Below are 24482 nucleotides of genomic sequence, written 5' to 3' on the forward strand. Positions count from 1 at the left end.
ATGCTGTCTGTACCGCATGTGAGGCTGTTTTACTGGCAGGTTCCACTAACCCCCATTGGGTAGAGTCTCTGCTAGTGGTGGCCCAGAGAGAGCCACCTGTGAAACTGTCCAGAGGACAAAGTTTGCAGTTTTTTGCTGATAAAATGTCTGGGACTATGACCAAGATTCTAGAAACTTTGCAGTCCAGGCCGGTGACTCAGACAATGGGCACTGTTGAATCAATGCCCCCCGGTCTCCCTCAGTTGGAACTAATACGTGCTCCAAGGGGGTCCCATACATCCCAGGCTGAAGGCTCTGCACGGACGACAGTCCCAGTCAGCCTAAGCGAGCTCGCTGGGAGAGACCCTCGACTTCACACACTGGTCAGGGTCTCAGCGAGAGGATTCTCTGTATGATGAGGCAGAGGTAGCTGATCAGGATTCTGATCCTGAGACCGCTTTTAATCTGGATGCTCCTAATAGTGACGCCATGGTGAATGATCTCATAGCGTCCATCAATAGACTGGTGGATATTTCTCCCTCAGCCCCTCCAGTGGAGGAGTCAGCTTCGCAGCAGGAGAAATTCCATTTCAGGTACCCCAAGCGTAAATTCAGTACTTTTTTGGGCCACTCTGACTTCAGAGAAGCAGTCCAGAAACACCACGCTTATCCAGACAAGCGTTTCTCCACACGTCTTAAGGATTCACGTTATCCCTTTCCCCCTGACGTGGTCAAGCGCTGGACCCAGTGTCCAAAGGTGGATCCCCCAATCTCCAGGCTGGCGGCTAGATCCATAGTTGCAGTGGAAGATGGGACTTCACTTAAAGATGCCATTGACAGACAGATGGACCTCTGGTTGAAATCTGTCTATGAAGCTATCGGCGTGTCGTTTGCTCCGGCATTCGCAGCCGTATGGGCACTCCAAGCTATTTCAGCTGGTCTTGCGCAGGTGGACACTGTCACACGTACATCTGTGCCGCAGGTGGCGTCCTTAACCTCGCATATGTTTGCATTGCGACTTACGCTATTAATGCTGTCCTGGACTCTACGAGCCGTACGTCAGTGGCGTCCGCCAACTCCGTGGTTTTTACGCAGAGCCTTGTGGTTAAGGGAATGGAAGGCAGATTCTGATTCCAAAAAGTGCTTAACCAGTTTGCCATTATCTGGTGACAGACTGTTTGGTGAGCGATTGGATGAAATCATTAAACAGTCCAAGGGTAAGGATTCTTCCTTACACCAGCCCAGATCAAACAAACCCCAACAGAGGAAAGGACAGTCGAGGTTTCGGTCCTTTCCAGGCTCGGGCAGGTCCCAGTTTTCCTCGTCCAAAAGGACTCAAAAGGCTCAGAGGGGCTCAGATTCCTGGCGGGCTCAATCACGCCCAAAGAAGGCAGCCGGAGGAACCGCTACCAAGGCGGTTTCCTCATGACTTTCAGCCCTCTCTCTCCGCATCCGCGGTCGGTGGCAGACTCTCCCGCTTTGGCGACATTTAGCTGCCACAGGTCAAAAACCGGTGGGTGAGAGACATTTTGTCTCACCTGTACAGGATAGGGTTCTGTTCTCGTCCTCCGGCTCGATTCTTCAGAACTTCCCCACCTCCCGACCGAGCCGATGCTCTTCTGCAGGCAGAAGGAGTGGTAATCCCTGTTCCTCTGCAGGAACAAGGTCACGGTTTTTACTCCAATCTGGTTGTGGTGCCAAAAAAGGACGGCTCTTTCCGTTCCGTTCTGGACCTAAAACTGCTCATCAAGCACATGAAAACCAGGCGGTTCCGGATGGAATCCCTCCGCTCCGTCATTGCCTCAATGTCTCAAGGAGATTTCCTAGCATCAATAGACATCAGGATGCCTATCGCCACGTGCCGATTGCTCCAGAGCACCAGCGTTTGCTACGATTCGTTATAGAAGACGAGCATCTTCAGTTCGTAGCCCTGCCCTTCGGTCTGGCGACAGCCCCACGGGTTTTCACCAAGGTCATGGCAGCAGTGGTAGCAGTCTTGCACTCTCAGGGTCACTCTGTGACCCCTTACTTGGACGATCTACTTGTCAAGGCACCCTCTCAAGAGGCATGCCAACACAGCCTGAACGTTGCGCTGGAGACTCTCCAGAGTTTCGGGTGGATCATCAACTTTTCAAAGTTAATTCTGACCCCGACCCAATCGCTGACATATCTTGGCATGGAGTTTCATACTCTCTCAGCGATAGTGAAGCTTCCGCTGGACAAACAGCGTTCACTACAGACGGGGGTGCAATCTCTCCTTCAAGGCCAGTCACACCCCTTAAGACGCCTCATGCACTTCCTAGCGAAGATGGTAGCAGCAATGGAGGCAGTCCCTTTCGCGCAGTTTCATCTGCGTCCACTACAATGGGACATTCTCCGCCAATGGGATGGGAAGTCGACGTCCCTAGACAGGAACGTCTCCCTTTCTCAGACGGTCTAGGACTCTCTTCAGTGGTGGCTTCTTCCCACCTCATTGTCAAAAGGAAAGTCCTTCCTACCCCCATCCTGGGCGGTGGTCACGACAGACGCGAGTCTGTCAGGGTGGGGAGCAGTCTTTCTCCACCACAGGGCTCAGTGTACGTGGGCTCAGCAAGAGTCCACCCTTCAGATCAATGTTCTGGAAATCTGGGCAGTGTATCTTGCCCTGCAAGCCTTCCAGCAGTGGCTGGAAGGCAAACAGATCCGAATTCAGTCGGACAACTCCACAGCGGTGGCATACATCAACCACCAAGGCGGAACACGCAGTCGGCAAGCCTCCCAGGCAGTCCGGCGGATTCTGATGTGGGTGGAAGACAGAGCATCCACCATATCCGCAGTTCACATCCCGGGCGTAGAAAACTGGGAAGCAGACTTCCTCAGTCGCCAGGGTATGGACGCAGGGGAATGGTCTCTGCACCCGGACGTGTTTCAGGAAATCTGCAGCCGCTGGGGGATGCCGGACGTCGACCTAATGGCGTCTCGGCACAACAACAAGGTACCGATTTTCATGGCGCGGTCTCACGATCTCAGAGCTCTGGCGGCAGACGCCTTAGTTCAGGATTTGTCGCAGTTCCAGCTACCCTATGTGTTTCCCCCTCTGGCACTGTTGCCCAGAGTGCTCCGCAAGATCAGCTCCGATTGCCGCCGCGCCATCCTCGTCGCCCCAGACTGGCCGAGGAGGTCGTGGTACCCGGATCTGTGGCATCTCACGGTCGGCCAACCGTGGGCACTACCAGACCGGCCAGACTTACTGTCCCAAGGGCCGTTTTTCCATCTGAATTCTACGGCCCTGAACCTGACTGTGTGGCCATTGAGTCCTGGATCCTAGCGTCTTCAGGATTATCTCAAGACGTCATTGCCACCATGAGACGGGCTAGGAAGCCGACGTCTGCCAAGATCTACCACAGGACGTGGAAGATATTCTTATCTTAGTGCTCTGCTCAGGGAGTGTCTCCCTGGCCATTTGCATTGCCTACTTTTCTTTCCTTCCTGCAATCTGGTTTGGAAAAAGGTTTGTCGCTCGGCTCCCTTAAAGGACAAGTCCCAGCGCTGTCTGTATTCTTTCAGAAGCGCCTAGCACGACTTCCTCAGGTACGCACGTTCCTGCAGGGGGTTTGTCACATTGTCCCTCCGTACAAGAGGCCGTTAGACCCATGGGATCTGAACAGGGTGCTAATTGCTCTCCAGAAGCCGTCCTTCGAGCCTCTGAGGGATGTTTCACTTTCTCGACTTTCACAGAAAGTGGCCTTTCTGGTAGCGGTCACATCTCTTCGGACAGTGTCCGAGCTAGCAGCGCGGTCAGCCAAAGCTCCCTTCCTGGTGTTTCACCAAGACAAGGTAGTGCTGCGCCCGATTCCGGAGTTTCTCCCTAAGGTGGTATCCCCCTTTCATCTCAATCAGGATATTTCCTTACCTTCCTTTTGTCCTCATCCAGTTCATCGATATGAAATGGATTTGCATTTGTTGGATCTGGTGAGAGCACTCAGAATCTACATTTCCCGCACGGCGCCCCTGCGCCGCTCGGATGCACTCTTTGTACTTGACTCTGGTCAGCGTAAAGGGTCGCAGGCTTCCAAATCCACCCTGGCTCGATGGTTCAAGGAACCAATTCTTGAAGCCTACCGTTCTGCTGGGCTTCCGGTTCCATCAGGGCTGAAGGCCCATTCTACCAGAGCCGTGGGTGCGTCCTGGGCATTACGGCACCAGGCTACGGCTCAGCAGGTGTGCCAGGCAGCTACCTGGTCGAGTCTGCACACTTTCACCAAGCATTATCAGGTGCATACCTACGCTTAGGCGGATGCCAGCCTAGGTAGAAGAGTCCTGCAGGCGGCGGTTGCCTCCATGTAGGGAAGGGCTGTTTTACGGCCCTAACTTGAGGTATTAATTTACCCACCCAGGGACTGCTTTTGGACGTCCCAATCGTCTGGGTCTCCCAATGGAGCGCCGAAGAAGAAGGGAATTTTGTTACTTACCGTAAATTCCTTTTCTTCTAGCTCCAATTGGGAGACCCAGCACCCGCCCTGTTTTCCTTCGGGATTTTTGGTTTTTTCGGGTACACATGTTGTTCATGTTGAATGGTTTCAGTTCTCCGATGTTCCTTCGGATTGAATTTGTTTAACCAGTTATTGGCTTTCCTCCTTCTTGCTTTTGCACTAAAACTGAGGAGCCCGTGATCCCACGGGGGGTGTATATGCAGAAGGGGAGGGGCCTTACACTTTTTAGTGTAATACTTTGTGTGGCCTCCGGAGGCAGTAGCTATACACCCCAATCGTCTGGGTCTCCCAATTGGAGCTAGAAGAAAAGGAATTTACGGTAAGTAACGAAATTCCCTTCTTTTTTCTCAAAAATGTTGCTTTAGCCTCAATATTTTCACTTTTTCAAGAGGTAATTCCAAAAATTTGACCCCAATGTTTTTTAACCACTTTTTTATGAGTGCGGTGTTACCTCACATGTGGTCTGAAACTTTTGTTTGGAGAAATGGGAGGGCTTGGAACGGAAGGAGCAATATTTGAATTTTGGAAAGGAAATTTGTCTGAAAAAGATTGCGGGCACCATGTCGCATTTGGAGGACCCCTAAGGTATGTAAACAGCAAAAAAAAAACACAAGTGACCCCATATTGGAAACTAGGCCCCTCAAGGAATTTATCTAGATGTTTGGTGAGTACCCTGAACTCCCAGGTGCTTTACAGAAGTTTATAACGTTGAGCCATGAAAATAAAAAAATAAAATTTTACCACAGAATTGTTACTTTAACCAGGTAGCTTTTTTTTCACAAGGGTAACAGGAAAAAAAATCACCATGAAATTTATTGTGCAATTTCTTCTGAGTTTGGTGATATCTTGTATGTGGTGCAAATCAACTGTTTGGGCACACGGCAGGGCTCGGAAGAGAAGGAGTGCCATTTGACTGCAAAATTGCCTGGAATCAATAGTGGACGCCATGTTGCATTAGGTGAGCCCCTGAGGTGCCTAAACAGTGGAGGTCCCCCACAAGTGACCCCATTCTGGAAAATAGACTCCACAAGGAATTTATCTAGATGTTTGGTGAGTACCCTGAACCCCCAGGTGCTTCACAGAAGTTTATAATGTTGAGCTGTGAAAATAAAAAAAAAATATATTTTTACCACAAAATTGTTACTTAAACCAGATAGCTTTTTTTTTTTTTTAACAAGAGTAAAAGGAAAAAATCTGCATAAATTTATTGTGCAATTTCTCCTGAGTATGCTGATACCTTATGTGTGGTGAAAATCAACTGTTTAAGTGCACGGCAGGGCTCGGAAGGGAAGGAGCGCCATTTGACTGCACAATTGGCTGGAATCATTAGCGGACGCTATGTCGCATTTGGAAAGCCCCTAAAGTGCCTAAACAGTGGAGGTCCCCCACACTGACCCCATTCTGGAAACAAGACACCTCAAGGCTTTAAATCTAGGTGTATATTGAGCATTTTGAATCCACGAATATTTCACAGAATTTGATAAGCTTAGGTTGCCATATTGAAATTTTCATTTTTTTCACAAAAATGTTGATTTAGCATCACATTTCTCACTTTTTCAAGAGGAAACCACAAAATGTGGACCCCACAGGTTGTTATCCAATTTCTTGTGAGCGCAGGGATACCCCACATGTGGCAAAAAAACTCTGTTTGGATTAATGGGAGGGCTTGGAATGGAAGGAACACCATTTGAATTTTGGAAAAGTTGAAATAAATTGCGCGCACCATGTCACATTAGCAGGGCCCTTTGGGAACCTATACATCAGAAACCCCCCACAAGTGACCCCATTTTGGGCACTGGACTCCTCAAGGATTTTATTCAGGAGTATAGTAAGCATTTTAAATCCACAGGTACTTCACAAAAATGTTGCTGTAGCAACAATATTCTCACTGTAAAGCCCGCTTTACACGCTACAATATATCTTACAATGTGCCAGCGGGGTCACGTCGTAAGTGACACACATCCGGCATCGTAAGGTACATTGTAGTGTGTGACGGGTACTTGCGATTGAACGTTAAACCGTTCATCGCATACACGTCGTTGAATCCTGACGAATTGCACAGCAGGTTTTTCAATGTTCCCGAGGCAGCACACATCGCAGTGTATGACACCCCGGGAACATTGAACAGATGTGTGACACCCAGGGAACATTGAACAGACTCGAAACGTCCCTCCCACTCCAGGAAGTGGACGTTCGCCGCCCACATCGAGGTGGTATGGACGGGTAAGTACGTGTGACGGGGGTTAATTGTTTGTGCGGCACATTCAACAAATTGAACGTGCCGCACATACGATGGGGGCGGTTACGATCGCATACGATATCGTATGCGAAATCGTAACATGTAAAGCAGGCTTTAGGCTATGTGGCCATGATCCAGCGACACGGCTTCTAGTACACAGTGTCAGCCTTCCTGCAGAGATGTGAGTGTTGTCCACGGGAGAACGCAGCTGCCCACGCCCATGATTTGGGTTCAGGCTGCTGTGGACTTTAGTTCTATTCTACCTGCAGAGAACACTCTTGTCTCCGCAGCATAAATTGACATGCTGAGGCTCGAGAAGCTGCACCACAGGTCGGTTTATGCTGCGGAGAAAAAAAGCAGAGTGGGCATGGGATTTCTAAAATTCCTTCCACTGTGCTTCTACTGCACAACGCAGCATTATGGACGCAGGGAAAACACTCTGCGCCCAAAACGCTGCAAACCCTGATCGTGGGCACACAGCGTAAAATGCTACAATGGATGAATGGATAGATGTCAAACAAATATAACGTCCCACCCCCCTGCATAGTCTAAGCTGGTGCCCTTTAGTGCCTTTCATGTGGCACTAAAGGGTGCCTAGCCTTGTATTTAGCACCCACCAAAAAAAATAGTTAAAATAAATGACGTGGGGTCCCCCCTATTTTTGATAGCCAGCTAGGGTAAAGCAGACAGCTGTAACCTGCAAACCACAGCTGACAACTTCACCTTGTCTGGTGATTAATTTGGAGGGCTCCCCAAGCTGTTTTTTTTTTTTAATTATTTATAAATAAATAATTAAAAAAAACAAACAAACGTGGGGTCCCCCCAAATTAGATCACCAGCCAAGGTGAAGCTGACAGCTGGGGTCTGGTATTATTGGGGTGGGAAGAGCCATGGTTATTGGACTCTTCCCAGCCTAAAAATAGCAGGCCGCAGCCGCCCCAGAAGTGGCGCATCCATTAGATGCGCCAATCCTGGCGCTTCGCCCCAACTCATCCCATTTCCCTGGTGCGGTGGCAAACGGGGTAATAAATGGGGTTAATACCAGATGTGTAATGTCACCTGGCATCGAGCCCAGAAATTAGTGATGTCACGGCGTCTATTTGATACCAGACATAACTAATTGACAATAATTGACAAAAAAATTTTTTTATTTGAAAAAACACTCCCCAACCATTCCCTCTTTCACAAATTTATTGAAAAGAAAAAAAAAATCGGGTCCCTGTAATCCAATTTGGAAGTCCCACGACAATCCTGGACCTTCTAGAATATGGGGGCACATTCAGGGAACGTATCCCCCATTTTCTAAGTGTGCAGACCCTCCTTTTGAGGAGAGTGGGTGCAAAGAATCTGCATCCACCCTCCCCAGGTCACAGCTGCAGAGTCCGTGCAGCAGCCAGCGTCTCTGAAGGCAGGAAGCTGAGCTGTCAGCTGCTCTGCACGTGTGACCGGCGTGCACTGTGAAGGAGGAGGGGCCGCGGGGGATCAGAGTTGCGACAGGTATAGGGGACACCGGGGGGATATAGGGGGTGACCTGGTAGGGCCTGGGGAGGGGTTTTCTGTCGCATGTGTGATGGCACCTGCGACAGAAACCAGAGGAAAATGGTAAATGCGGCCGGCGTGCTACTGTGCGCGCGGCCATGTTGGATTTTCGGGAGGGAGTCGGGGGGGCACTTTGGCGACACCGGGGGACCGGGGAAGAGATTTATCTCCCATCTGACATGTTTGTTCATGCCAGATGGGAGATAAATAATTTTTTACCGGCGCTGTCATTTACTGTAAGGTGATCATCGGTATACGGTGTATACCAGTGATCACGTGAGCGGGGACCGGAAAAAATGGCCCGAATAATGATCTCCAGGGTCTCAGCTACCCCCAGTAGCTGAAACCCCGGAGATTTTCTGACTCTGGGGGGCGCTTTACCCTTTTTTCCAAAAAAAAAAAAGCGGCGGGTCGGAAGAAGTATCCTTAATTGCCGCCGTTAAAAGGCGTATCGGCAGTCGTTAAGGGGTTAAATTTGCCTTCCCAAAGTTCAAGAGGGGGGCAGGATAACAAAGGGATATAGACTTTACATAAAGTCTGAAAGGGATTAATATTAGTATTACAGCACCAAGAACAAATGGCATTGTCATGAGATGGGGGGTAGTCACCATCGAACATAACTCAAATAGCATGTAGATAGTAATATACATAATATAATATAAGGAAAGAAAGGAGGTACATGTATTAAAGCATCAAGGTATGCAACATGTGTCATACAGAATATCAATATACATATTTGAAAATCATGACAATCACAAGAGGGAGAACTGATTTAAAATTTCTTTTTTTATTACAGCATCCCAACGCGTTTCAGAGACAGGACCGTCTCCTTCTTCAGGGAAAAAGAAATCAGCAATGATTTCTTTTTCCCTGAAGACGGAGACGGTCCTGTCTCTGAAACGCGTTGGAATGCTGTAATAAAAAAAGAAATTTTAAATCAGTTCTGCCTCAGTGGTTTTTAAGCGCGGCATATACCCGTTTTCTCTATATGTATATATTTCTTTGTCGCTCCATTGGGAGACCCAGACAATTGGGTGTATAGCTACTGCCTCCGGAGGCCACACAAAGTATTACACTCAAAAGTGTAAGGCCCCTCCCCTTCTGGCTATACACCCCCAGTGGGATCACTGGCTCACCAGTTTTGTGCTTTGTGCGAAGGAGGTCAGACATCCACGCATAGCTCCACTGTTTAGTCAGCAGCAGCTGCTGACTATGTCGGATGGAAGAAAAGAGGGCCCATACTAGGGCCCCCAGCATGCTCCCTTCTCACCCCACTTTTGTCGGAGGTGTTTGTTAAGGTTGAGGTACCCATTGCGGGTACGGAGGCTGGAGCCCACATGCTGCTTTCCTTCCCCATCCCCTTTCGGCTCTGGGTGAAGTGGGATCATATCGGTCTCCAGGCACTGAGGCCGTGCTCCATCCACAGCTCCTGGGAATCTGCTGGACATGGAGCGGAGTATCCTCAGGGACATGGCCCTGCTACGTTGAGGTACTCTGTGTCCCTGTGGGGACCGCGCACGGACACACGGCAGCATTGCTGGGTGTGTTAGTGCGCCAGGGACGGCGGCGCTGCCCGCACTAGTGCCATCGCACACTACAGCTTGCTGGGTGTGTTAGTGTCTTAGGGGACTACCGCGCTAACCGCCGTTGCCATTTTTATTTCGGGCGCGGCTGGGACTTGTGGTGCGCCGGGGACTTCCGCGCCGACCAAGGCTTATATGCCGGCCGCGCTTATCACTGAGTCCCCGGCTTGCGCGGCCTAGTCTCACTTCGTTTCCGCCCACAGACCTGCCAGTCAGGGTAGGGGCGTGACGCTGCACAGCACGGCAGCGCTGAGAGCTGGAGTATGCTTTGCATACTCCACCCCTCTCACTGTGTGCACTGTGAAACCGGCAGCGCTGAGAGCTGGAGTATGCTTTGCATACTCCACCCCTCTCACTGTGTGCACTGTGAAACCGGCAGCGCTGAGAGCTGGAGTATGCTTTGCATACTCCACCCCTCTCACTGTGTACACTGTGAAGCCGGATTCCCGCACTTTCTCAGGCACGCCCACGGCTTCCTCCTCTACACAGGACGCCGGCAGCCATTCTTGTCAGTGTTTTTCTGTAGCGACAGAAGAGACAAGTTTAGGAATCCCTGGCAGGGATTCGGATAGTCACACAACCGCTGTGACCAGGCGTTAAGCAGCACCTGTGGGGCTGACTCCACTAGTGCCGAAGTGCACATATACATATATGCTTATTCACTATGCATTGCACTGTTTAGCTGCATTTTTGTATATACCCTCCTTGATTGTGCGGAGGACATAACAGCATATTGTCTGTGTAAAACAGAGGTGCAGAAGCACATGTTTTCTATGCAGCCGGTACAGCATCTACGGCTATATGGCCGGCAGTGTACATAGACCCCCATTGTATACTACGGAGTCTCTGCTAATCGTCCAGGACATGGGGACGGAGCCTGCAGTATTTACTGACAGATTTTCTGAGACTATGGCTATGATACTAGAAGCCTTGCAGTCCAGACAAGTCTCTCAAATCCATGGCCACTGTTCATTCATTATCCATGGTCCCCCTCAGTGGGAACAACTTGAGCTCCGAGGGTGTCATGTGCTTCCCAGAGTGACGGCTCTGACACGGACGACAGTCCCAGACAGCCTGAGAGGCTCACTATGAGCGGCCCTCGACTTCATCACACTAGTCAGGGTCCCAGCAAGCGGACTCTCTGTGTGATGTGGCGGAGGTAGCTTCTCAAGATCTAATCCTGAGACCGCTCTCAATCTGGATACACCTGATGGTGACGCCATAGTCAATAATCTCATAGCGTCCATCAATAGAATGTTAGTTATTTCTCCCCCAGCTCCTCCAGTGGAAGAGTCAGCTTCATAGCAGGAGAAATTCCATTCACGTATCCCAACCGTAAATTAAATACTTTCCTTGACCACCCTGACTTTACACAGGCAGTCCAGGAACACCACGCTTATCCAGTTAAGCGCTTCTCCAAACGGCTGAGGATACACGTTATCCCTACCCCCTGACGTGGGCAATGGCTGGACCCAGTGTCCCAAGGGGCATCCTCCAATCTCCAGCTTGCAGCTAGATCCATAGTTGCAGTGGAAGATGGGGCTGCACTTAAAGATGCCACTGACAGACAGAGGGATCTCTGGTCGAAATCCATCTATGAGGCTATCGGCGCGCTGTTAGCTCCAGCATTCGCAGCCGTAGAGGCACTCCAAGCTACTTCAGCTTGTCTTACACAGATGGACACGGTCACACGTACATCTGTTCCGCAAGTGTCATCCTTAAGCTCAAATGTCTGCATTTGCGTCTTATGCGATTAATGCTGTCCTAGACTCTACGACCCGTACGGCAGTGGCGTCCGCTAACTCCGTGGTTTTACGCAGGGCCTGGGTGTTAACTGAATGGAAGGCAGATTCTGCTTCCAAAAAAGGGCTTAACCAGTTTGCCTTGTTCTGCTGACCGACTGTTTAGTGTGCGTGAGATGTAATCATTAAACAGTTCAAGAGTAAGGATTCTTCCTTACCTCAGCCCAGACAAAACAAACCCCAACATACCAAGGGACAGTCGGGGTTTTCGGTCTTTTCAAGGCTCGGGCAGGTCCCATTTCTCCTCGTCCAAGGAGGACTCAAAAGGATCAGAGGAGCTCAGTTTCTTGGCGGGCTCAGTCACGCCCAAAAAAGACAGCCTGAAAACCCGCTTCCAAGAGGCTTCCTCATGACTTGCGGCCTCCTCTCTCCGCATCCTCGGTCGGTAGCAGGCTCTCCCGCCTTGGCGATATTTAGCTGTCACAGGTCAAAGACCGTTGGGTGAGAGACATTCTGTCTCACGGGTACAGGATAGAGTTTAGTTCTCGTCCTCCAACTCAATTCTTCAGAACTTCTCCACCTCCCGACCGAGCCGATGCTCTTCTGCAGGCGGTGGGCACTCTAAAGGCACAACGAGTGGTGACCCCCGTTCCTCTTCAGGAACAAGGTCACGGTTTTTACTCCGAATTATTTGCGGTGCCAAGAAAGGACGAGTATTTCCGTCCCGTTCTGGATCTAACACGGCTCAACCAGCTCGTGAACACCAGGCGGTTCCGGATGTAATCCCCCTGCTCCGTCATCGCCTCAATGTTTCAAGGAAATTTCCTAACATCGATAGACGTCAAGGATGCTTATCCCCACGTGCCGATTGATCCAGAGCTCCAGCGTTTCTACGCTTTGTTATAAGACGCGAACACCTTCAGTTCGTAACTCTGCCTTCCGGCTGGCGATAGCCCCACGGGTCTTCGCTAAGGTCATGGCAGCAGTAGTACCAGTCCTGCAATCTCAAGGTCACTCTGTGATCCCGTATTTGGGAGATCTACTTGTCAAGGCACCCTCTTAAGGAACATGCCAACACAGCCGAACGTTGCGCTGGAGACTCTCCAGAGTTTCGGGTAGATCATCAACTTTTCAAAGTCAGATCCGACCCCGGGCCAATCACTAACATATCTAGGCATGGAGTTTCATACTCTCTCAGCGATAGTGAAGCTTCCGCTAGACAAACAGCGTTCACTACAGACAAGGCTGCAATCTCTCCTTAGGATCAGTCGCACACATTGAGACGCCTCATGCACTTCTCACGTAAGATGGTAGCAATGGCGGCAGTCCCTTTCGCGCAGTTTCATCTGCGTCCACTACAATGGGACATTCTCCGCCAATGAGACGGGAGGTCGACGCCCATCGACAGAGACGTCTCCCTTTCTCAGGCGGCCAAAGAATCTCTACGGTGGTGGCTTCTTCCCACCTCATGGTCAGAAAAAAGGTCCTTCCTACCCCCATCCTGGGCGGTAGTTACGACAGGCACGAGTCTATCAGAGTGGGGAGCAGTTTTTCTCTACCACAGGGCTCAAGGTACGTGGATTCAGCAAGAGTCCACCCTTCAGATCAATGTTCTGGAAATCAGAGCAGTGTATCTTGTCCTACAAGCCTTCCAGCAGTGGCTGAAAAGCAAGCACATCCGAATTCAGTCGGATATCTCCACAGCGGTGGCATACATCAACCACCACGGAAGAACACGCAGCCGGCAAGCCTTCCAGGAAGCCGGCGGATTCTGACGTGGGTGGAAGACACGGCATCCACCATATCCGCAGTTCACATCCCAGGCGTGGTAAACTAGGAAGCAGACTTCCTCAGTCGCCAGGGTATGGACGCAGGGGAATGGTTTTCTTCACCCGGACGGGTTTCAGGAGATCTGTCGCCGCTGCGGGATGCCGGACGTCGACATAATAGCGTCACGGCACAACAACATTGTCCCGGCTTCATAGCACAGTCTCACGATCATCGAGCTCTGGCGGCGGACGCCTCAGTTCAACATTGGTCGCAGTCCCGGCTACCTTATGTGTCCCACCTCTGGCATTGTTGCCCAGAGTGCTGCGCAAGATCAAGTCCGACTGTCGCCGCGCCATCCTCGTCGCTCCAGATTGGCCGAGGAGGTCGGGGTTCCCGGATCTGTGGTACCTCACGGTAGGCCAACCGTGGGCACTACCAGACCGACCAGACTTGTTGTTTCAAGGGCCCTTTTTTCCATCTGAATTCTGCGGCCCTGAACATGACGGTGTAGCCATTGAGTCCTGGATCCTAGCGTCTTCAGGATTATCTCAGGAGTGGTTGTCACCATGACGCAGGCCAAGAAGCCAACGTCCGCCAAGATCTACCACAGATCGTGGAAGATATTCTTATCTTGGTGCTCTGCTCAAGGAGTTTCTCCCTGGCCATTTGCATCGCCTATTTTTCCTTCCTTCCTACAATCTTGGTTGGAAAATGGTTGGTCGCTCAGCTCCCTTAAAGGACAAGTCTCAGCGCTATCTGTATTTTTTCAGAAACGCCTAGCCGACTTCCGCAGGTACGCACGTTCCTGCAGGGAGTTTGTCTTCTCATCACTCCGTACAAGCGGCCGTTAGAGCTCTGGAGTCTGAACAAGGTTCTAATGACTCTCTTGAAGCCGCCTTTCGAGCCTTTGAAAGTTGTTTCCCTTTTCCGTCTTTCACAGAAAGTGGCCTTTCTAGTAGCGGTCACGTCTCTTCAGAGAGTGTCCGAGCTAGCAGCGCTGTCATGCAAATCTCCATTCCTGGTCTTCACCAGGACAAGGGGGTTCGGCGTCCGATTCCGGACTTTCTCCCTAAGGTGGTATCCCACTTTCATCTCAATCAAGATATCACCTTACCTTCTTTGTGTCCTCATCCAGTCCATCAATTTGAAAAGGATTTGCATCTGTTGGATCTGGTGAGAGCACTCAGGATCTACATTCCCGCACGGCGCTCCTGTGCCGCCCGGATGCACTCTTTGTCCTTGTCGCTGGTCAGCGTAAAGGGTCGCAAGCTTCCAAATCCACCCTGACTCGGTGGATCAAGGAACCAAGTCTTGAAACCTACCGTTCTGCTAGGCTCCCGGTTCCCTCAGGGCTGAATGCCCATTCTACCAGAGCCGTGGGTGCGTCCTGGGCATTACGGCACCAGGCTACGGCTCAGCAGGTGTGCCAGGCACCTACCTGGTCGAGTCTGCACACTTTTACCAAGCATTATCAGGTGCATACCTACGCTTTGGCAGACGCCAGCCTAGGTAGACAAGTCCGTCAGGCGGCGGTTGCCCACCTGTACGAAAGGGCTGTTTGACGGCCCTACCACGAGGTATTCTTTTACCCACCCAGGGACTGCTTTTGGACGTCCCAATTGTCTGGGTCTCCCAATGGAGCGACAAAGAAGAAGGGAATTTTGTTTACTTACCGTAAATTCCTTTTCTTCTAGCTCCAATTGGGAGACCCAGCACCCGCCCTGTTTTCTTAGGGTTTTTTTCGGTACACATGTTGTTCATGTGAATGGTTGCAGTTCTCCGATGTTTCTTCGGATTGAATTGGTCTTTAAACCAGTTATTGGCTTTCCTCCTTCTTGCTTTTGCACTAAACTGGTGAGCCAGTGATCCCACTGGGGGTGTATAGCCAGAAGGGGAGGGGCCTTACACTTTTGAGTGTAATACTTTGTGTGGCCTCCGGAGGCAGTAGCTATACACCCAATTGTCTGGGTCTCCCAATTGGAGCTAGAAGAAAAGGAATTTACGGTAAGTAAACAAAATTCCCTTCTTTTACCACGTATTCACGGGGCCGCTGCTTGAACCACGCGGATACTCACATGCGCTTTAAGGAGTTGTGACTGGCACAACCCCATCAGGTGAATGTACCTATTTCTTCCTATTACCCCTGGTATACCGGGTAAGACCTTGCGCCTTTTTGTCTCCCCACCTCTAGAATCACAAGAGGGGGGAGAGGAAGGAGGGAGAAAGAAAGAGGGGAAAAGAGGGAAGGAGAGGAAAAAAAGGGGGGGGAAGGAAAGGAAGGAAAAAGGGGTTACATGTCAAAAAGCACCGCAGTAGGTCAAAAAGGGGAAAGGATGATGATGAAGAAGAAGAGCCTAATGATAAACAAAGACAATATAACTATATATACAACAAGTAAATTAAAAACATATGGATGAGAGGATCTTACATCTTTTCAATTCTTAATCCTTGACTCATGACCCCGCAAAAATATCTGTTTTCAAAATTTATATTGTCCCATAAAAAAGGCAATAAGACTATATTTGCATTGAAACAGAGGGGTTCAGAAGTCAAGGAAAAAAGAGCCCAAAAGATTTTTGGACCAGCGTGTGGTTTATAAAAAAGGGGCAAAACTAATGGACTCGTTCAGACTGGCCGGAGTGAGCGTGCCCAGAGTGGAAATCCATCGGGTTTCAGTCTGTGCAAAGCCCTTTTTCAGGTTGCCCCCTCTAATGCCTCCATGCACCACATCTATCCCCAATACCTTCATTGACCTAGGATTGCATTGGTGCGCAGCTCTAAAATGTCTAGGTAGGGTTTTTAGAGTCGAGGTGTCAATAACTGTCTTGGCTGTGGAGCCACACGTGTGCGGACAGGAAGTTCGCGTGTAGTTAGGCCAATATAAATCAAGGGGCAATCACATGTGACGTAATAGATAACGTGGGTGGTATGACATGAGATTTACTCCTTAATTTGAAAGGTGCGTAACCCATCAGCAGAAGAAAGAGAATTCCCCCTGCTGATGTTGACACATGCCACACAGTGGCCGCATGGGGTACAGCCCCTTCTGGGTGTAGTTACACCAAAGAAGTTTGAAGGGGTAGGGACATAATGGCTGCGCACCAAAAGGTCACGGAGGTTTATGGATCTCCTAGATGTCATGGAGGGGACATCAGGGAGACAACCCTTAAGCGCCGACTCAGCCTGCCAATATGTTACGCATGTTCTGCCATTGTTGATTTTAAGTAGATATAAACCTGATGGTATTTTCGGTCTTCCTGGGTTTTGATGGAAGTAGGAGTTGTCCCCTGGTGTTTTGAATGGCGCGATTATAGCCATTCTTGATGGCCCTCCCACTGTATCCACGATACCGAAACCTCCCCTTAAGATCTGCCTGACGTCGAAAACTGGCCTCTGTTGAACATATCCACCTCATCCTGAGGAACTGACCAATCGGTATTGCTTTAATGGTTAAATAACTGTGTGCAGAGGATGCGTGTAGGAGTAAATTTACTGAGGTTGATTTCCTGAATACATCAGTCTGGACAACCCGGTGGTGGTCTAACTCCAGACTGATATCCAGGAAATCGACCTTGTTAGGGTGAAATTGATAAGTTAATTTGATATTGTATGGATTATGATTTAAGTCCTTCACAAAATCCCCGAGCTCGTCGGCTGTGCCCTGCCACAAAAACAAAATATCGTCTATATACCTCATCCAACACAGCACATGGTCGGCCGCCTGCGTGCCTCCGTCGCCAAACAATCCACTCTCCCAAAATCCCAGGAAGAGGTTGGCATACGAAGACGCGCAGGCCGCCACCATGGCCGTGCCATGGGTCTGCAGATAAAATAATCTTTGAAAACAAAAAAATTATGTTTCAGGACAAAGCAGAGGAGCTCGAGGATCAATTCTGATAGATGTGAGTCCAGATTGGTCATTCCCAGGAAGAAGCGGACCGCGGCGAGGCGATCATTATGTGAGATGCATGTATATAAGGATTCGACGTCAGTCGTGACCAAGAGTACGCCAGGATCCACAAATATCTCGTCGACCCTAGTCAGGACGTCTTTAGTGTCACGGACATATGAAGGAAGAGTTTCTACAAGGGGTTTCAAGTAGTAGTCCAGAAATTTACAAATTGGGTCGCTCAATCCTTCAATGCCGGACACTATGGGACATCCGGGTGGGTAAAGGGGATCTTTGTGGATCTTGGGTGGGAGGTAAAAGGTCGGGATCTTAGGCGACACAGTGAGAAGGCCATCATGCACTTTTTTGGTGATTGTACCCTCATCTAATGCCCGCTGTAAAATGAGTGACAATGCAGCCAAGAAACGAGGGAGGGGATTATAATCCAGTTTTTGATACGTATCCCTGTTTCTTAGCTGCCTATAGGCATCCCTCTCATATTTGTCACAGGGCCAAACAACAATGTTGCCCCCCTTGTCCGAAGGTTTGATTACTATGTCAGACAGTGATTGTAATTGCCTGAGTACAAGGCTGTGGTCACGACCCAGGTTATCACCCAGTCTCTGAGTGGTGATTTTGGTGAAATCTTTAGTCACTACTTTGGTAAAGACATCCACCGCCGCACATAAGGACAAGGGGGGAAACCTTGATGATTTAGGGTAGGCACTTGGAGGGAACGTACCTTGGGTTTGGGCATTCTGTTCCTCTAATAGGTCGTTAAGTGCTCGAAGGGCCTCTCTTTCCAGAGTGCTGTCCAGTCCATCCTCTCCGTGGCTTCGATGGTGGAGTTTCTTAAGAATTAATTTCCTCGCGAAAAGGTGCAGGTCCTTCACTGCAGTGAAGAGGTTAAAGCAGTTAGTCGGGACAAAATTCAACCCCCTACAGAGCACCTCAAGTTGGTGTTGCGTCAATTTATGGCTAGAGAGGTTAATTACCTCTAGGGCATTCGGCTTTTTAGCGGGTTTCCCTTTTGCCTGCTTCTTTGGGGGAGGATTGTTGAATCGGTTCCTACCCCTTGTCTTAATAACATGGGTTTCCGAGATGCCAGAGGTGCTGGAAGTTTCCCCAACGGATTCATTGTCAGAAATTGCTGATTGCAGAGAGGTTGAACGGGATGCAGAGCCAGACCTGGATAAAGGTCTGGATCTGCCGCCCATCGACCTCCATCGGTACATCTTGTTGTTGTTAAAATCGTTCAAGTGTGCAGTTTCTTGAATTTCAAGTTCTTAACCTCCTTATCCCATTTCTCGACCAACTGCTTCAATTCGTCCTCAAGTGCAGTGAAGGACTCGCAAGGCACATCGCGGGAGATTGAGGCTTGTAGTTCTTCCATCTCACGTTCAAACTCCTTCAGAGATTGAGTGTTAGACTTAATTAAAAGTCTCATAAAGCCACGGGAACACGTGCTAGACAGCGTCTCCCATTCGTTTTTAAATTCTTTATCCTCAACTCCATAGAAGGGGAAGATCTTGGACTCTAAGGCCTCTAGGAATAAGGTCCTTTTCCAGATATTTTTCTAGAAAGCATTTATTCCACCACATGCGGGTCCTTTTCCTAAGGATACCCTTGTATCTAAAAATCCTCTCTTTAACTCCATCATCCACACCCTCTGGAGTGGTATTATTCCCATCCTTAAATGCTTTGTCAAGTTCTAGGAGCCTCGTCTGGTCACGTGTCCTAAAGTCCATGATGAACCACGGCCAAACTGTGAAAAACACAGAGATAGTCAATATCCAAACAAAGAGTCTCATGGTCACAGCTTGAGGTCTCATATGGGTCACACTGGACCGGGTATAATTTTAACCCTCCAGTGTGGCCACGAGACAGCACACTCCAAAAGCATACGATCAAACAAGAGCACAAGGAGTACTGGTGCAAATATAGACAATTTATTTTCACTCTCAATAAATAACAAAAGATAGGAAAAAGGACATTTCAAGCACAGAATGGAGGGAATAAATACCTGGGTCCCGTAGACCACAATAAAAAGACTCTGTAACAAGTCAAAATGGTAGGGCTTGAGCTAGGGGTGCCCACAATTTTATATGGGTTTGGGAAATCAGACAAGACGCAAAAAATTCTCAGTATATAGATAAACCCTTCAAAGTTAGTTAGAGATGGGCTATATGTAATATAGTAGCTAATCAAAGGATCGGTAAACTAGCCCATGCGAATAGAATGCTTGCCTGCTTACCGTACATTAAAAGCAAAAAAACAACAAAAAGTTTCGGCCGCACAGGGCTATTGCAAGATAGCAAAGACAACAATTGTACAGGGCCATGTATAAAACTCCTCCTCCTATCCTCTGAAACTAGAAGTAACTAAAGGCAACATTAACTCGCATCAAATAAAAATCCAGATTATAAACATAGCTGTGTAGAGGTATAGTAACTGGAAGTGCTAACAATATGCGCTACATGTGTTATACTGTATCAAATGACATGAACCCTTTAAACTTGGTTTTGTTTTTAAACAGAATGGATCCTTTTGTCTGCTCAAATTTTTTTAAATTGGAAGGTAATGAGCTCTACAAAGCCGGCCGCTATGTGCAAGCCCTTGACAGATATCAGCATGCAATCAGTGCTTTAGCAGAGGTCTTCTTTTTAGGGTAAGTGCTTATAGATAATCTGATCTCTGTATGTATTTATTGATCACGGTATTTGTAGAAATTAAGGCAATGTACCAATATTTTCCATAGTTTCCTCTGTCATAGAAAGTTATAGCTAAACAAACTTAGTGTCTCATAGACATTAAAGGTCACCTGTCACATGATTCCTACTGCCCGAGCCACACAGTCTATCGCAGTATATACTAAAAAATACATTCTCATATAAACACAATTCACAGTTGGTTTTTCATAGGAGAACTGTCATGGAAGGTGAAGTGGCCTTCAGTCAGCCCCAGGCTGCCATGAAACCCATCGATATCTAATGATTTCAGGCTACAAATGGACATATGGAACCCAAAGTTTGCACGCTTTATGTGCAGCTAACAGAGATGTGATGAGTCACCTGCAAATGTGAACCTAGTCTAAGAGGAACCGCAGGAACGGAAGACAGGTGAGAATATTTTTATTTTTTTGTGTATGTGAACAGCATAATACAAGGGCTTATTACTACAGGGCACATTGCTACAAGGGGCAAAGCAAGGATGGGGCACATTACTAGAGGGCTCATTACTACAGGGCACATTGCTACAAGGGGCCAAGCAAGGATGGGGATATTGCTACAAGGGGCAAGCAAGGATGGTGTCCATTGCTACAAGGGGAAAGCAAGGATGGGGGCATTGCCACAAGGGGAAAGTAAGAATGGGGTACATTGCTACAAGGGGCAAGTGGACATTCCTACAAGAGGCAAGCAAGGATGGGGCACATTGCTACAAGGGGCATGCAAGGATGGGGTACATTGGTACAAGGGGCAAGCAAGAATGGGGTACATTGCTACAAGGGGCAAGCAAGGATGGGGTACATTGCTACAAGGTTAAATCAAGGATGGGGCACATTGCTACAAGGGGCAAGCAAGGATGGAGTACATTGCTACAAGGGTAAAACAAGGATGTGGACATTACATTTTATTAGTATCTATTTTTATTTCTTTATCGTTCCTTATGGGAGACCCAAACCATGGGTGTATAGCTTCTGCCTCCGGAGGACACACAAAGTACTACACTCAAACGTGTAGCTCCTCCCTCCGGGCTATATACACCCCCTGGATGACAATCTACCCAGTTCAATGCTTTGTGTTTCAGGAGGATCACACACTTGCATTCTCTGATATTTTTTTCATTTTTATTTTAATTTTAAAGATTTGGAAGAAAAGCGGGTCCAGTCTGGACTCCCGGCATGTCCCTTCACACCCCACTCTGTCGGCGGTGATGTTAAGGTTGACTTTATAAGGCTGGAGCCTTCACATGCCGCGCTCCTTCACATCCTCTGAGAGGCTCTGGGTTGAAGTGGGAGCCTCCACGGTCCTCTCTGCTTGCAGAAGACCGGTCTCCATCCGCAGCCCTGTCTGGTTCCTGCTGGAAGGAGCGTTTAACCCCCACTCAGGGACTGGCCCTGCGTCTCAAAAGCTAAGTATTGAGACGTTTTTCAGGGGTCCCGGGTACTTTTATTAGGGGGACAGTATGTGTTTTAGCGTTACTGTAAATTCCGGCCGGTTCTGGGGGTTTCCCCTGAGAACCGCGCCGAAGGTGCCTGCTCGTCGGCCGCATTTTAAAATCTAGGCCCCGGCTTCAGTTTGGGCCTAGTTTCGGTTTCGGCTTCTCTGCATGTTTTGCATACAGCGCCGCCCACCGCCCGACCAGCAGAGGGGAGGGCACTCCTCTCTGGGGAGATGTTCCCTCCCCTGTATCTCTCTGCCCTCCGTTTTCCCGCTCTTGGGCTCATACACGCCCCCCTCCTCCTCCCAGCGCCATTTTCTCAGCGTTCTACACTGACGGCGCTGGATGCTGCTGCTGTTTGGGAAGGCTGACGCTTCACAGGGTCTTTGAGCTGTGGAATCCGGAGGGCACACAGAGAGCGGGCTGGTAAGCCACAACCTTCGGTTGTGGACTTTTATTACACTCTCAGGGCATTCTACAGGAGTGTATTGTTGCTGCAGAGCTTCCACCTCAGCAGCATGTCTGTCACCCGAAGCAAGGCTGCAAACATGTACGCTATATGCACTGCATGTAAGCTCATTCTGCCAGAGCCAAGCACATACCCACATTGTGATGCCTGTGCTAACATGTTTGTGTCTCAGCCTGGAGCTTCCTCAGGGGTCCCTCCGGCTGCTCCGGCCCCGGTGGCTGAACCCCCGGCTTGGGTAGCTTCCTTTTCACAAGCTATTTCCCAGTCTTTTGCCGACTCCATGGGGCAGCTGTCCCGGACACTGCTGTCCATGCATCAGCCCCCTTCTCAGGGTGCCTCTGCGGCTCCGAGCTCTGCAGAGCCCTCAGAGCATGTCCTAGGACCCCGTCCCCCTAAACGGAGACGCAGGGAACCTTCTCCTTCCTTGTCCCACGGCTCTGATTCACAAGCCGAGGTGCAGGGCGAGGAGGATTCGTTTACTGTGGGCTCAGACGTTGACTTGTCTGAGGGTGATGCGGATGTTAGTGACTTGATTGCGTCCATTAACTCCGTACTGAACCTCAACCCACAAGAGTCAGAGGAACAACCCTCTCTGGTAGAGGTACACCAGTTTACCTCTCCTAAGAAGCCTAGGAGTATGTTTTTTAACCACTCCAGCTTTCACACCACTGTTAACAAGCCCAGGGCCTGTCCTGACAAACGTTTTCCGAAGCGTAGTTCAGATGACCGTTTTCCTTTTCCACCAGAGGTGGTTAAGGACTGGGCCCAGTCCCCAAAGGTAGACCCTCCAGTGTCCAGAATCTCAGCCCGCACAGTCGTAGCTGTGGCTGATGGCACTTCTCTTAAGGATCCCACTGACCGCCAGGTTGACCTTCTGGCCAAGTCTGTATATGAGGCGGCAGGAGCCTCGTTCTCCCCGTCTTTTGCGGCAGTGTGGGCTCTTAAGGCAGTCTCTGCCTCTCTGGCGGAGATTCATTCCCTCTCCAGAGACTCTATTCCTGAGACGGATGCCATCCTGGAGGCCTCTCACCGCACGGCGGTGGCCTCCGCTAACTCCCTCGCGATCCGCAGGATCTTGTGGCTTCGAGAGTGGAAAGCAGACGCTTCCTCTAAGAAGTACCTTGCGAGTCTCCCTTTTGCTGGGTCCCGGCTGTTTGGGGAACAGCTGGATGACATAATTAAGGAAGCTACTGGCGGGAAGAGTACTTCCTTGCCACAAACTAAAGCCAAGAAACCTGTCCAGGGCAGGAACCAATCGAGGTTTCGTTCCTTTCGTTCCTCTAACTGGTCATCCTCTAAGCCCTCGGCCTCGTCCACTACCGCAGCCAAGGATCGTAAATCCAACTGGCGCGCAAAGCCGCGTCCTCAAAAGACCGGAGGAGCCGCTGCCACTAAGGCAGCCTCCTCGTGACTATCTGGCCGCGCCAGCAACGTCCTTGGTCGGTGGCAGGCTCTCCCACTTTGGCGACGTGTGGTTGTAACACGTCTCCGATCAATGGGTGCGGGATATCATCTCCCACGGCTACAGGATAGAATTTTCTTCCAGCCCGCCAAACAGATTTTTTCTGTCCACCCCCCCCTGCTCCAAGGCCGCCGCCTTCTCTCAGGCCGTGGCATCCCTGCAGGCCAACGGTGTAATTGTTCCGGTTCCCGCCCGGGAACGGTTCAGCGGTTTCTACTCAAACCTCTTTCTAGTCCCCAAAAAGGACGGTTCCTTCCGACCCATCCTGGATCTCAAGCTTCTCAACAAGCATGTTCAGGTGCGGCACTTTCGCATGGAATCTCTGAGATCGGTCATTGCCTCAATGACCGAAGGAGATTTTCTGGCATCCATCGACATCAGAGATGCCTATCTGCATGTGCCTATCGCGGTTTCACACCAGCGTTGGCTACGCTTTGCGATCGGAGAGGAACATTTCCAATTCGTGGCTCTCCCCTTCGGCTTAGCCACGGCACCTCGAGTATTCACCAAGGTCATGGCAGCAGTGGTTGCGGTCCTGCATCTCCAGGGGTTGGCAGTGATTCCTTACCTGGACGACCTTCTAGTCAAGGCCTCATCCAGTGCAGACTGCCAGCGGAGTGTCTCTCTCACTCTCGCCACGCTAGTTCAGTTCGGGTGGCTTGTCAACCTGCCCAAGTCCACTCTGACCCCGACCCAGGTGCTTTTGTACCTAGGGATGCAATTCGAGACTCTGCCGGCACTTGTCAAGTTGCCCTTATTCAAACAGCAGTCCCTTCGTCTGGCGGTGCGCTCTCTGCTGAGGCACCGCCGTCATTCCATCAGACACCTCATGCAGGTGCTGGGTCAGATGGTGGCGTCCATGGAAGCGGTTCCCTTTGCTCAGTTCCATCTGCGTCCCCTGCAGCTGGACATTCTCCGCTGTTGGGACAAGCGGATCTCTTCCTTGCACAGGCAGGTGGCTCTGTCGTCACAGACCAGGAGCTCCCTTCAGTGGTGGCTTCGGCCCCTCTCTCTGTCTCAGGGACGCTCCTTCCTGACTCCGTCCTGGGTGATCCTCACCACGGATGCCAGCCTCTCCGGTTGGGGAGCAGTATTTCTCCATCATCGAGCACAGGGCACTTGGACTCCGTCCGAATCAGCCCTCTCGATCAATGTGCTGGAGATCAGAGCTGTGTTTC

General features: G+C 49.9%; 1 protein-coding gene across 1 annotated transcript in view; it reads left to right on the forward strand.

Moving 5' to 3' along the window:
* The window catches only part of TRANK1 (tetratricopeptide repeat and ankyrin repeat containing 1), a 276987-nt gene that overhangs the window by 32810 nt on the left and 219695 nt on the right, over positions 1–24482 (forward strand). Inside the window, exon 2 of the mRNA XM_075315070.1 lies at positions 19749–19880. Coding sequence (XP_075171185.1) covers positions 19750–19880 — 131 coding nt within the window. The 5' untranslated portion in view covers position 19749. The remainder of the gene's footprint in view (positions 1–19748; positions 19881–24482) is intronic.

The sequence above is a fragment of the Anomaloglossus baeobatrachus genome, chromosome 6, assembly GCF_048569485.1.
Source record: "Anomaloglossus baeobatrachus isolate aAnoBae1 chromosome 6, aAnoBae1.hap1, whole genome shotgun sequence".
NCBI lineage: Eukaryota > Metazoa > Chordata > Amphibia > Anura > Aromobatidae > Anomaloglossus > Anomaloglossus baeobatrachus.